We start from the raw sequence: 13,741 nt of genomic DNA, 5'->3' as shown, positions 1-13,741 counted from the left end.
CGTATCTCTAAAAAGTCTTTCATGGTGTTCTCAACACATAAAGGAACACTTCATCCTCCAGTTTATCTCAAACTATCTCAACATCAGCACATATGGGGATAACTGGATTTCACTGGGCAGGAAGGGGAGGAAAAAAATCATCTGAAAAGTAAAGCTGTCAGACAAATGTAGTGGAGTAAAAAGTACAACATTTACCTCTGTTGAAGAGGAATAAACCAATAAAGTAGCAAAAAACAGAAACATTCAAGTAAAGTAGAGGTCCCTCGAATGTGTACTTGAGTAAATGAATTCCACATTTTATATTATTATTGCTTACTTCTTCTTTATCTTGCATAGATGTATTCACGAGATGCTAATAAAGGAACCATGTTATATTATATGAAGCAGATGAAAGCAGAAATAATGTGGTAGAGCCAGAGAGAGAGAAAGAGGAATACGAAGAGAAAGAAAGAGAGAGGGAGAGAGAAAGAGAGAGAGAGAGAGAGAGAGAGAGAGAGAGAGAGAGAGAGAGAGAGAGAGAGAGCAGTTATGGTTAGTTAGTTATGGTGTATAGAAACATCAGAGATGTGAGTGTATACAGTGTGTGTGTGAGACAAAAAGACAGGGAGATATAGATAGACGCATGGAGAGAAAGATGGGAGTCTATATTTTATTTATCTCTGCTTAAGTGCCAGTGAGAGCTGCAGTAAAACTGCTGGATGAAACCATTTCACTGGAAGAACAGAGCGTCCTGTAACTCTCACTCTGTTACCTGCAACATGACAGGCCCATGATTTTTTTTTTATTAAAACATAACTCCTATAAAAAGCATTTTGTGATGTATTGTTTAGGTGCAATATCATTAAAACTGCTTTGCACTTACTAATAAAACATTTCTAACATGAACTCTTATTATTACAATTAGCTATTTATGTGATTGTTATTTTCTAGTTTTTAGTTGTAGTTTAACGGTTTTAATTCATTCATTCACATTCAAGACTAATATATTACTAAAATATTTCAAAAACACTTGCATTGAAGGTGAAAGTGAAAAACAATGACGACAAATTGATTTTTGTTTTGGTCTTTAAAATGTGCATTTATACAAAACTGAAATATAACCTATGACAATAAAAACGTTAAAGACAGATATGTAGGCGTACATACATACATATACATACATACATACATATATACATATATATACTTTAAATGTCCTATCTACTTTAAATGTCAGTAAATAGATTCAATGCAACAGTTGTGTCCAAAACCTTGTTGTCAAATGTCAACCTTCATTTCTCAGTCTGTTGCTGCCCTCTGCTGACTGTGAATATAAATATTGTTATATGATAACAGCATTTCCACCTTCCAGAAACGGTGGTCAAGTATTAAGCTCCTTTATACCACTAAGGTTCACACGTGGTGTCAGAATGATCTCTTATGCTATAACTCATGACATGGTCAAAAATATGCACAAATTATAAAACATATGCTTATCTTACAAGAAAGGCAAGAGTCGGCACACTTCCTGCAGAGGCTTGAAGGCTTCAGTGTCTGTAACAGGATGCTGCAGATGTTCCACTACTCTGTGGTGGCAATAAATGGATGAACGTGCCTACTGGGCACAGGCAGGGTACAAACAATCTCATACAGCTTCCTGACCAATTGAGTGTCAATCACAGCTGTCTATCATGATGTTTCACCCTTTTTATAGCATCACATAACTAAACAAAACCTAAACTTATCAGAACAATGAACAACTAAACAAACATCAGCGTGATCAGACTTAAAATGACAGAAACCATCTTTGTGAAAAATGTATTTAACGTGTACTTTGACTTTTTAGTTTGGTCCACTCCGCTAACATGGAGGGAGTGGGATTTATGACATGTAATGCAGCCAGCCACCAGGGGTTGATAAAGATGTTCTGGCTTAATTTACATAGTCTACCTAGTTGGCCTCAACCCCTGGCTCAGACATGAGTTGCAATGGTTAGCATGTCAAGCTAACTAATTATAGTCTTACTGAGGAAAATGTCATTAGCTCTGTATTGACTTTCTTTTTAAGCCTTATCTTTCTTTTCACTTTCAAAGGTTAATAATCTCTTAAATTTATATTTACATATATTTATAATTTACACGTGAAAGGACAAGAACAACTTAATGTCCTATTCTGTTTGTTTGGCATCACAATGCTTTTTTTAATCTTTGGATTGTATTATTTACAATGCATGTGTTTTGCCCCATAGGGTCAAGGGCAAGGACAAAGAAATAAACAGAAAACATAATTGGGACATACTTCTCTGTAATCACTGAAGTTAAAACATGTTGTTGAATAATGAACACATGAATACACATCTCAAATCAACACAAAGAACATGCTATTTCCCAACTAAAATACTGAGCTGCAGTATAATATACTGACTTTGTTCTGAGTGCTGTAGGGAATGAGTCCTAAAACCCAGAAATAAGTTAGTATTTCTGCACTTCCAGTTTCCTTGTTATGAAGTCAAAGGTTTTTTTTCAAATAGCTTTTTGGTTAGATGCCCGTAGGCATTTAGTTAACACAAGCTTAAGAGATTTTCACGTTTTTTTCTTCCTACGACATAAAACATATCAGTAAATACCCCGCTCATGAAAGTTTTTTTTACGTGTCTTAAAAAAGGCTACAAAGGCTGTCAACGCATTGGCATGGCGCACCGCATGAAATTACCGCTAACCACTTCTCTCAAAGTTCAAATTATCACAAGTTTTAACTTGTTGGTGCTGATCTTTGAAGGTGCAACCACCTTTTGCAAAAACCACAAATACCTGCACTGCCCTTTGTCTCTGATCCACGCCCTTCCTCGCGGTTGTAGCGTATCTTTTTAGCAGAAATCAAGCTGCATCTATATTGGAGCACTAAAAGAACAGAACTGTTTCATATCTGTTAAAGCCTTATCTTTATGCTTTCAAAGGTCAATAATCTCTTAAATTAGAGCTGCATTTTCTTACTGTTACTTTCTTTTCTTTCTGTTTTCTTCTAATCATGAAACATTTTTCTTTTTTGGCAGCACAGAAGCTTTTTAAATTTTGGATTTTATCATTTACGATGCCCCTTTACAACCATTTCCTTGTTGGATCAAGCGCAAAAAAATATCCCTATTTGTAAGCATTGTAGTTTCACATATCAATTGAATAAAGAAATAATGACTTTAACCCCATCAGTCTTATACTTGACATCAGACATGTCCTCGCTGTATATATCTTTGCTAATGCTCAGGACCTGATAGCTGTAGTACCAATTCTCATCCCCGTCATACGGAAGGTAGAAGACCTTATCTTTAAAAACAACCTTCCCAAGACCATACTCATTCTTTCCAATATATATTTCACAACCGGAGCAAGTCTTGACTGCATTCTGAGGAACTGAACCGGAGTAGCCATCTTTCCATTCCATTAACTCAAAGTTGTCTTTGTTTACCAGGATCTCAAATGGCCAAAGTAAAGAGCTAACATACTCTTTCCCTCTAAAGGTGTAGTAGCAGTAAGGACCCATGCCATGGTTGTAGAAACCAGCCTGGCCAAAGAATTGGCAGACACAGTCGAAGCGTCCAACATATTGGTTGTTGATGAACACAGCTCCGTTGGGAAGAGAGCTATTAAAGATCTGCCATTCCAGGTTGGTTTTATCAAACTTGATTGAGGGCACTCGGTCCAGCTTGTCCTCAATCTCTGGAGGAGTTGGAAGAGCTTGATTTGTTGATCGGTTAGCAGTGATCTTAGGAACTCTGTCCTCCAGACTTGGGTTTAGCAGGACTGTATAAAAGAAAGGAAAAATAGTATAAATAGTAAAAGTATAAACCACATGACATCAGTAATCAAATGATGTATCCATAATGCCTTCAGCTAAAATTGTAATAAAGGCTATAGGGCAAAACAAAAACTGGCCAATGGAGAGCAAAAATGCAAATAGTTTACCTCAAAATAGTTTTTAAATCACTTACAAATCCTTCCACTGTACAAAAGTGAAGCCAAAATATTCTGGATAAGGGCTCTGCAATCTTGTAATCTTTTAGCCAGATTTTGCGCAGTAGTGATCAGGCAGTAGAGATGTGGTATCGAAGTCCTGTTCATACAGCTTCCTGACCAATTGAGTGTCTATCACAGCTGTATATCATGATGTTTCACCCTTTTTATTCATCACATAACTAATAAAAACCTAAACTTATCAGAACAATGAACAACTAAACAAACATCAGCATGATCAGACTTAAAATGACAGAAACCATCTTTGTGAAAAATTTATTTAACGTGTACTTTGACTTTTTAGTTTGGTCCACTCCGCTAACATGGAGGGAGTGGGATTTATGACATGTAATGCAGCCAGCCACCAGGGGTTGATCAAGATGTTCTGGCTTAATTTACATAGTCTACCTAGTCTGCCTAAACCCCTGGCTCAGACATGAGTTGCAATGGTTAGCATGTCAAGCTAACTAATGAGGAAAATGTCATTAGCTAACTACAGTAGCTTGTGAAGACTAAAAGAAGTCTATAGTATGTTTTAAATGTCAATGTGGGGCTTATGGTAATAAATATGTGGAATATCCAGGCAGATATAGCTGCCTTATTGCCTAATCAAAAACCAATACACTCTCACTTTATCTGGGCTTTGACTTTGACCATTAAATATTGGGGTAGAAGAAATCAATAAGACAAAAAGTTGATCCCTCTTTTATATCTCTCTTACCTTCATCATATTTTGTTGTCTGTTGCTTTGTGTTTGTGTTTTATGTCCCAACAGTTATGAAGACTACAGATCATTTAAAATGTTAACCTGCATCATGGTGCTGTGGTTTATCCACAAACCAGGTTCATTTACCAGCTTGGCAGCAAAAAAACGGCCAATTCGTTTTATTTGCAGTTTAATATCAAATGCTACAAACTGCTCCAAATTCCACTCACACTTAGTTCATTATATACCCAGGATCTGTATTGACTTTCCTTTTAAGCCTTATCTTTCTTTTCACTTTCAAAGGCTAATACTCTCTTAAATTTATATTTACATATATTTATAATTTACACGTGGGACCCATTGGGTCAAGGGCAAGGACAAACAAATAAACAGAAACATAATTGGGACATCCTTCTCTGTAATCACTGAAGTTAAAACATGTTGTTGAATAATAAACACATGAATACACATCATCTCAAATCAACACAAAGAACATGCTATTTCCCAACTAAAAATACTGAGCTGCAGTATAATATACTGACTTTGTTCTGAGTGCTGTAGGGAATGAGTCCTAAAACCCAGAAATAAGTTAGTATTTCTGCACTTCCGGTTTCCTTGTTATGAAGTCAATGTTTTTTTTTTTCAAATGGCTTTTTGGTTAGATGCCCGTAGGCATTTAGTTAACCCAAGCTTAAGATATTTTCAAATTTTTTTCTTCCTACGACATAAAACACATCAGTAAATATTTTTATATTTTTAAATAATTTTTATGTATCTTAAAAAAGACTACAAAGGCTGTCAACGCATTGGCATGGCGCACCGCATGAAATTACCGCTAACCACTTCTCTCAAAGTTCAAATTATCACAAGTTTTAACTTGTTGGTGCTGATCTTTGAAGGTGCAACCACCTTTTGCAAAAACCACAAATACCTGCACTGCCCTTTGTCTCTGATCCACGCCCTTCCTCGCGGTTGTACCGTATCTTTTTAGCAGAAATCAAGCTGCATCTATATTGGAGCACTAAAAGAACAGAACTGTTTCATATCTGTTAAAGCCTTATCTTTATGCTTTCAAAGGTCAATAATCTCTTAAATTAGAGCTGCATTTTCTTACTGTTACTTTCTTTTCTTTCTGTTTTCTTCTAATCATGAAACATTTTTCTTTTTTGGCAGCACAGAAGCTTTTTAAATTTTGGATTTTATCATTTACGATGCCCCTTTACAACCATTTCCTTGTTGGATCAAGCACAAAAAAATATCCCTATTTGTAAGCATTGTAGTTTCACATATCAATTGAATAAAGAAATAATGACTTTAACCCCATCAGTCTTATACTTGACATCAGACATGTCCTCGCTGTATATATCTTTGCTAATGCTCAGGACCTGATAGCTGTAGTACCAACTCTCATCCCCGTCATACGGAAGGTAGAAGACCTTTGTCTCTGATCCGCGCCCTTCCTCGCAGTTGTACCGTATCTTTTTAGCAGAAATCAAGCTGCATCTATATTGGAGCACTAAAAGAACAGAACTGTTTCATTTCTGTTAAAGCCTTATCTTTATGCTTTCAAAGGTCAATAATGTCTTAAATTAATCTAAGAGAAAGGAAAGAGAAAGAGAAATGTCAACTTTATGACATGTTTGTTTGGTATCACAGAAACCTTTGGATGGTATAATTCACGATATACTATATCAAGTTCAAGACCAAGTTGGATCAAAGTCAAGACAGAAAAAGACCTAAATTGGAACATCCTTCTCTGTCATCACTGGAGTTATACATTCCTGCTGAATAAACAGGATAAACTCTTCATATTCGTATATGAATTAATTCATTTTCTGTAGCATTTATCCTAGCCAAATTAGCACAACGGAAGCAGGTAAATAACACATGATAAGGGCCTGTTTACAATCTTCAACACTATGGCTAACAAATGCATTAAAAGCAGACGGAAGGAGAAAAAAGCTCCACTCTTTCTATTTTAGTTAATTATATGACCATTGCTAACTAACATTACCATATAGTAATTTAATTGTGTAAAGCAATGCACATTTAAGATTTAAGAAATTACTCAAATTTTCAGTCATTGAACTTACGAAAGCCAGGAGTTCTCACTGTCTCTCTCATCATCTGAAACAAGGAAATATAAACATTGTATTCTGTTTACTGCTGTACACAGACAGACACACAAACACACAGACATAGACACACACACACACACACACACACACACACACACACACACACACACACACTAACGTTAACTCAAACTAAACACTGGGGAATACAGGTTACAGCTGATGTAACAGATGTTATATATTTTAACGGTTCTTTTTAGGGTTTATTTTGAGGGTCTTTTAAAGTTTTTACATGCTGTCTCAGCTAGTGGTTAGCCGAATTAGCTGTTAGCTAAACTTACGCTAGCTTCCTTTATTCAGTGTGCGGTGGTTTGTGGGATGAGTAGTTCCTTTGCTCGATATTGAAAATATGTACACAGTCTTGTACCTTTGACTTTTTGGGGATTTTCTGTTTTTTTACTTGAAGTGACTCATATGTTTATGAGTCATGTTGTAGCTGGTTAGCCTAAGGCACGGTCTAAAACTCTTTGTATACAGATTTTTCCAGATGTCAATGGGAGAAATGAATGGGAAATTTACTTCCGGAACCCAAGGTCTCTCGGCGTAGACTATACCACTGGGTAGAGGCTCCATATTCATGCGCCATCTTGAAATATGTTAGCCGGTAAGGGACATACAGGACATACTGCTCCGCCTTTCTCGTTTTCGCTGTCACATGATAAACTCACAGCTGCTGCTAATGCTGCTAATGGGTATCGTCGCTTCCCGGCCCCCGGCAAGTTTGAAGAAGGAAACATGGAGGACCACATGTATTCAAAATCCACATTTCAGGAACAGGAGTCTTCTTCTTTGCCCAGAATAAGAAAAAGGATATTGAAAAGAGCAAGAGACCGGCTTTTTGCACCATGAAGGCTATACTGTAGTTGTAATACGTACTTTGAACTGCGTGGCACTTGAGAGTTGATTGCGATAAATGATCTCAACGCTTGATGGGAGAAATTCCTACACATTGGACCTTTAAGTCCTGTCCTTAAAACATACTTGTATCAAAGAACCTTTTCTGATTTTATTTGTGTTTAAACCTCCTTTGAGCTGTCTATTTCTTTCTTTTTGTGTTACTATTCCCCTGCAAAAGCTCAACAAGAAAACACTGTCTGTAGAAACACAAAGAGCACATTTACCACTAAAACCATTCACTAAACTACTGAAGGAATATTGGATGTGTCTTCTATACCAACCTAGTCTCACGGCAGTTTTGAAATGGTCACGCTGTTTAAGCTATTGATTTGTGTACATGGACACATTTATGTTGTTTTGTTGTCAGACTAAACATACATTAAAGGAACACGCCACCGTGTTGAAATAGGGTTTTTCATCGTCTGCCCTAGATTAGATAGGTGGGCATTTTTGTCTCAGTATACACTGTAAATAAAAAAAAGTTATTTCACTGGAATTTACTGTACAATTTTACGTATTTTTTCTGTTTAGTGTTAATGCCATAAAAATACAGAAAAATACTTATATATAATGAGACAATATAGTTGTTTAACAGGATAATTCCATTGCTTAATGGTGTTGAAAGTTAGATTACATTTAATTTTATGTAAAAAGACAAAGAATTTACATAATTTTACTGTGGGAAAAACACCAGTACCTCATATACCTGCTTGCCTAGCTTAGCGTAGTGAATAGAATTCTTTGTTGATGGTTAGCATGTCGTGAGTAAAAGTGAGCCAACAACAACAACAAAAAACCTGGCCTGCATATTAACAACAAGTACAAATAGCAATGCAGATTAAGACTAGGCGATTTCTTAGGCAGATATTGACTTGGGACTATATTGGAGCGAAGCACAGGCGAAGCACTGTTACTTGGGCGCAGAGATAGGAGGCCTACAGGAGTACAGGAGGCTGTTTTGTTCTTTTTCTTTTTTTAAAAGCAGTAAGCATTACAATTATGCAAATAAAACAGTAACACTTTAGTTAAAATATACAACTAAAGAAAGAAAAGAAAAACATCAGAAGACATGAATGCCACTCCCAGGAAGAACTGAGATACTGGAGGCATACCATTTAAGGTCATATCCTTATCAGCTCTGCAGTATTTATACCAGCCTCTTTTCCCCAGTCACTGACAGTTTGGCAAAGTTAGCATCTGCCTTTCTTTTCTTACAACTGTAACCTGGAACTCTGTCACATGTCGGCCTGCCTGACCCTCCGCCTGATTCCTGGACTTTTGACCTGTGTCATTGTAAGTTTTTGAAATTTCCTATAAATCCACTCAACTGATCATGTCTGCCTATTTTTCTTTGTGTTTGGGTCCTTCACTTGATCAATGGTGGAAACAGGAACTTTCTCTCTCAAAAACTGTAAACTTTAAATTAACTATAGTATTTTTACTTTTTCATTTTGATTCTTGTTCTTTTTTAAGAATGTAATTTTTGAATTAAATAAAATGTATGACAAATAATATAGAAGTGTGTGTGTGTGTGTGTGTGTGTGTGTGTGTGTGTGTGTGTGTGTGTGTGTGTGTGTGTGTGTGTGTGTGTGTTTTAGAGGAAGAGGGGAAAAGGAAGAAAATATATGAGAATAAAGGGAAAGAGGAATTTTTAGTTTGAGGACAATGACATAGCTGGATATTTAAAAAGGATTAAGAATATATTGATTGATTATTTACTGTATGTAATTTGGTTTATACTTAAATACTGTTCCTATTTGTGCCTTCTCAAAGGTAGTGAGCACAACCTGACCATGGATCAAACCAACCTGAAATGGCAGACCTTTAATGGCTCTCTCCCCAACGGAGCAGTTTCAATCTACAATGAATATGTTGGACGCACCGACTATGTTGCCAAATACGGTAGCACGGCCGGCTTGTACAACCCTAACAAGGGTCCTTACTGCATCTACCCCTATGGTTTGAAAGAGCATCGTGGCTCTCCATTTGAGATCCTGTTAAACAAAGACAACTTTGAGATTTTAGAATGGAAGGATGGCTCCAACGGTTCAGTGCCTGATAATGCAGTTGAGACCTGCCCCGGCAGCGGTATATATGTTGGGAAGACCCAGTATGGTCTTGGGAAGGTAGATGTTAAAAATAAGTCGTTCTACTATCCGTGGGAAGGTTCTGAGCATTGGGAACGTTCCTACCAGGTCCTGACTGTTAACAAAGGTGTAATGAGGCAGGAAATATCTGATGTCATGTATAAGACTGCGGTTAAACCCATTAAGAGTCCAGTGACCTTGAAAAAATCTGTCGTCACCAACAATGATTGCCGCTCAGTGAAACAGACAACTACACTCTCAGAGACAACCCAAAAGACGCAAAGGTGGGACCACAACCATTCAGTCACAGTGGGCGGTAACACTACCATCACTACTAGAATCCCCTTAATCTTTGAAGGAAAAATTGAGATTAACGCAGGAGTAATTTACCAGTACAGCACGGGGATCACTCATAGCGAGTCGACCACCCACAATGTTGCTGTTGAGGTCAATATCCCACCAAATCACTCCTGCTGTGTCAGTTTGGTGGGATATAAGTACACGGCAGACATCCCATACACTGCACGCCTCAAGCGCACCTACACAAATGGGAAGACCTCATTGACGTCAATCTCTGGGACCTACAGAAGTGTCCAAATTGGAGAAGTCCGGGGTGTGGTGGATCGCTCTACTCCTGTCCCCAACGCCAGGCCCTGTCCTATAAAAATAGCCTTAACATTGTAATGAAAAGCTAAAAATAAACCTGCCTTTATTTTTCATATGCCTTAACATATTCTATAAGATAATTAAACTGCTTGGCATTTAACTATTTCTTCAGTTTTTCAAGCAATTGTTTTCGAGCAACATGAAATGTATGAGAAAATTGCATTTAATCATTGTTTAAAAAATAAAGTTTACTTCCATGCAAACTAAATCTGTTTCACAATCACTTAAATATTCAATCAGTCCGGAACAGCAGCATGGCAATGGTATAACACATCTACAAATAAATAAGCCATCACTTCATTTATTACTTCAGTGTTGTTAATGAAATAATCAGAGATAAGAAAGTATAATAATCCCTTAAAGGTTCAGTACATGTCAACCTTAACTGCTTGGTTCTTTTCCTATCAAGGGGAAACGTTAAGAGAAACATGGTTCAGCTATTCAAAACTGCTAGTAAAAAAGAAGAATGCAAAAGATAAAAGAAAAGTTAAAAGAAATGTGAGTAACCTGGCACTTGGCATCTGTGTCGCACTCATTTAATTAATCTTACATTATAATTTATTGTTATATACAGCCTACCTAATTTATTTTTGCTTTCAGAAGTTAAATATATCCTACACTATTTTGCCATAAAAACCACAAAAGTGCCTTCTTAATCTTGTAGTCATTTTTAATTGTTTAAACCCCTAATTGTTGGGGTTTTGGAATTTATAGAGTGTGGTCTAGACCTACTCTATCTGTAAAGTGTCTCAAGATAACTTTTGTTATGATTTGATACTATAAATAAAATTGAATTGAAATTGAATTGAATTGAATGTATTTAATATACATGTTTTTTTTCTTCTTGGTATTTGTTTTCCATATACACAGTAACTATGTATACATATATCCTTTATTGTGTTTTTTATGTTTTACTATGCTGTTGGCATGTTGTGTTATTGTTTGTTTTTGGTCAGTATTATAAAGGATTAAATCAAAATGTAAATACGTTTTGTACTTTTCAAGAACCACAACTTAAAAATAATAATAAATAAAAACATCCTTCTTTGATTAAATTAGGCACGTTAGAATAAACCATAGGAATTGTTACCTTATCAAAGTAATTAGAGGAAGTAACAGGAATAAATACATAGTGGACACCGCCTTAGGCCTTTATTTTGACAGGACAGCTGAAGACATGAAAGGGGAGAGAGAGGGGGAATTCACGTATATGGAAGTGAGTCTATCGATTAATTGGTACGGTTCAGTCACTTTAAAAAACAGGAATAGACTACAGGGCATTGTAAAGGCATGCAGCAAAATCTCAGGTCTTACCCTGAATGACCTGACTGCACTGTATGGTGGGGGGACATTATTAGTTTAAATAATGGTAGTTTAAATGTTTTATTCATCTATCTACTTGTTAAATGTCCTGCTCTATTGTTTTTGTTTCGTTCTTTACTGTCTACCTGTGTTTTGTGACTGCTACATTGCATGTATGGTGTGTGTGTGGTACTGCTGGCTGTAAACCAAATTGCCCCTCAGGAGATAATAACGTTTTCTTTGAATCCATTGGGTGTATTTTCATGTGGTGAAAGTGTGCCCTCTTGTGGGTACTTTTACATTTAGTTTTACATCAATATAAACATCTTTTTCATGAAGAAAAAGCCTCACATTCTCCATGACAAAGCTGTTCCATCGGAGAAAAAAAAGCATATGACTACAGCTTTTCAATTTGTAATGTTTACTGTGCTTTTGTTTTTGTCACACTGAGGTCATTTCATGAGAATTCCCCATCTTTTAACAAGAAATTAAATCCATTTCCATCTAAAAAACTGAAGGAGGAGTAAACCTCTATACGTGGGCGCGCTCCACCAAGTGAGCTACCCAGACACCCACACTTGGCGTCTTTTTTGACAAGCAAAGGTTAACTAGGGCGCTTTTTTAGTTAAAATAAAAAGGTGGCAACTTCATAAAAAGAGTCTACAGTCATAGGCTACTTATACACAGCTGTGCTAAGATGTAAATGCTAACTAATGATAACGTGCACACAATGACAATGCTAACATGCCAACGTTAGGCAGGTATGTTTTCCATGTCCACAATTATAGTGTTCTAGCATGAAAAGATGTGATAGTTAGCAGTAATCACACAGCTGATGAAAATTATATTAGTTCTGCAAGTATTTGGTCATAAACCAAAGTATTTGGACAAAGAAATATTTGTATCTAATGGTAGACTGGCTGAATGTGTGACATATGTCAGTGGTGTAGTTTATTTTTTTGTATTGAGTATACTGTGATTTTCCCCTCCCAGCCTCATACTCGCCTGTCCCAGAGCGACACCCCATACACTCAGTACTGTGACATTTCCGAATACAAACTGTAGCCGGACAACAGACGTTTCAGTATTGATGGCGTTTACTTAAAGCTCTGGAAAAACAACACTTAAAGTTGAGAAAAGATGAGACAGATTTAACTTTTTGAGAAAGGCAACCAAACCTGAAAACAACAGGACATCACACAAATGAACCATTTAACCAACACCCCTACACTGCTACACAAAACCATGACTAATAATTATCATCATCATACTAGTTTTGTATCTATTAACAATAACATCTGCTGATAAGGGCCTACATTTACTCAAAAGTAAACTGTTTACAATCTTCAACACTATGGCTAACAAATGCATAAAAAGCAGACGGAAGGAGAAAAAAGCTCCACTCTTTCTATTTTAGTTAATTATCTGACCATTGCTAACTAACATTACCATCTAGTAATTTAATTGTGTAAAGCAATGCACATTTAAGATTTAAGAAATTACTCTAATTTTCAGTCATGACCTTATGAAGGCCAGGAGTTCTCACTGTCTCTCTCATCATCTGAAACAAGGACATATAAACATTGTATTCTGTTTACTGCTGTACACAGACAGACACACACACACACACAATAACGTTAACTCAAACTAAACACTGGGGAATACAGGCTACAGCTGATGTAACAGATGTTATATATTTTAACGGTTCTTTTTAGGGTTTATTTTGAGGGTCTTTTAAAGTTATTACATGCTGTCTCAGCTAGTGGTTAGCCGAATTAGCTGTGGTGCGCGGTGGTTTGTGGGATGAGTAGTTCCTTTGCTCGATATTGAAAATATGTACACAGTCTTGTACCTTTGACTTTGTTGGGATTTTCTGTTCGTTTTTTTACTCAAAATTACTCGTTGTATGCTTATGACTCATGTCGTAGCTGGTTAGCCCAAGGCACGGTCTAAAACTCTTTA

At 36.5% G+C, this 13,741-nt stretch overlaps 2 protein-coding genes across 3 annotated transcripts in view; both read left to right on the top strand.

The window, feature by feature from the left end:
* Nucleotides 1-13,741, top strand: part of LOC114555804 (natterin-3-like) — an 83,880-nt gene that overhangs the window by 58,142 nt on the left and 11,997 nt on the right. The window lies entirely within an intron of this gene.
* Nucleotides 9,518-10,495, top strand: LOC114556278 (natterin-3-like). The gene has a single exon (XM_028579188.1). The coding sequence runs from the start codon at nucleotides 9,518-9,520 to the stop codon at nucleotides 10,493-10,495; it is 978 nt and encodes a 325-aa protein (XP_028434989.1).

Source organism: Perca flavescens, chromosome 5, assembly GCF_004354835.1.
Source record: "Perca flavescens isolate YP-PL-M2 chromosome 5, PFLA_1.0, whole genome shotgun sequence".
In the NCBI taxonomy this organism is placed as follows: Eukaryota; Metazoa; Chordata; class Actinopteri; order Perciformes; family Percidae; genus Perca; species Perca flavescens.
The sequence above is the reverse complement of the archived record's forward strand: the minus strand, read 5'-3'. Positions and strand labels throughout refer to the sequence as shown.

What these genes read in the sequence shown, in the direction of transcription:
- LOC114556278 (XM_028579188.1), top strand. Translation starts at nt 9,518, where the DNA reads ATGGATCAAACCAACCTGAAATGGCAGACCTTTAATGGCTCTCTCCCC.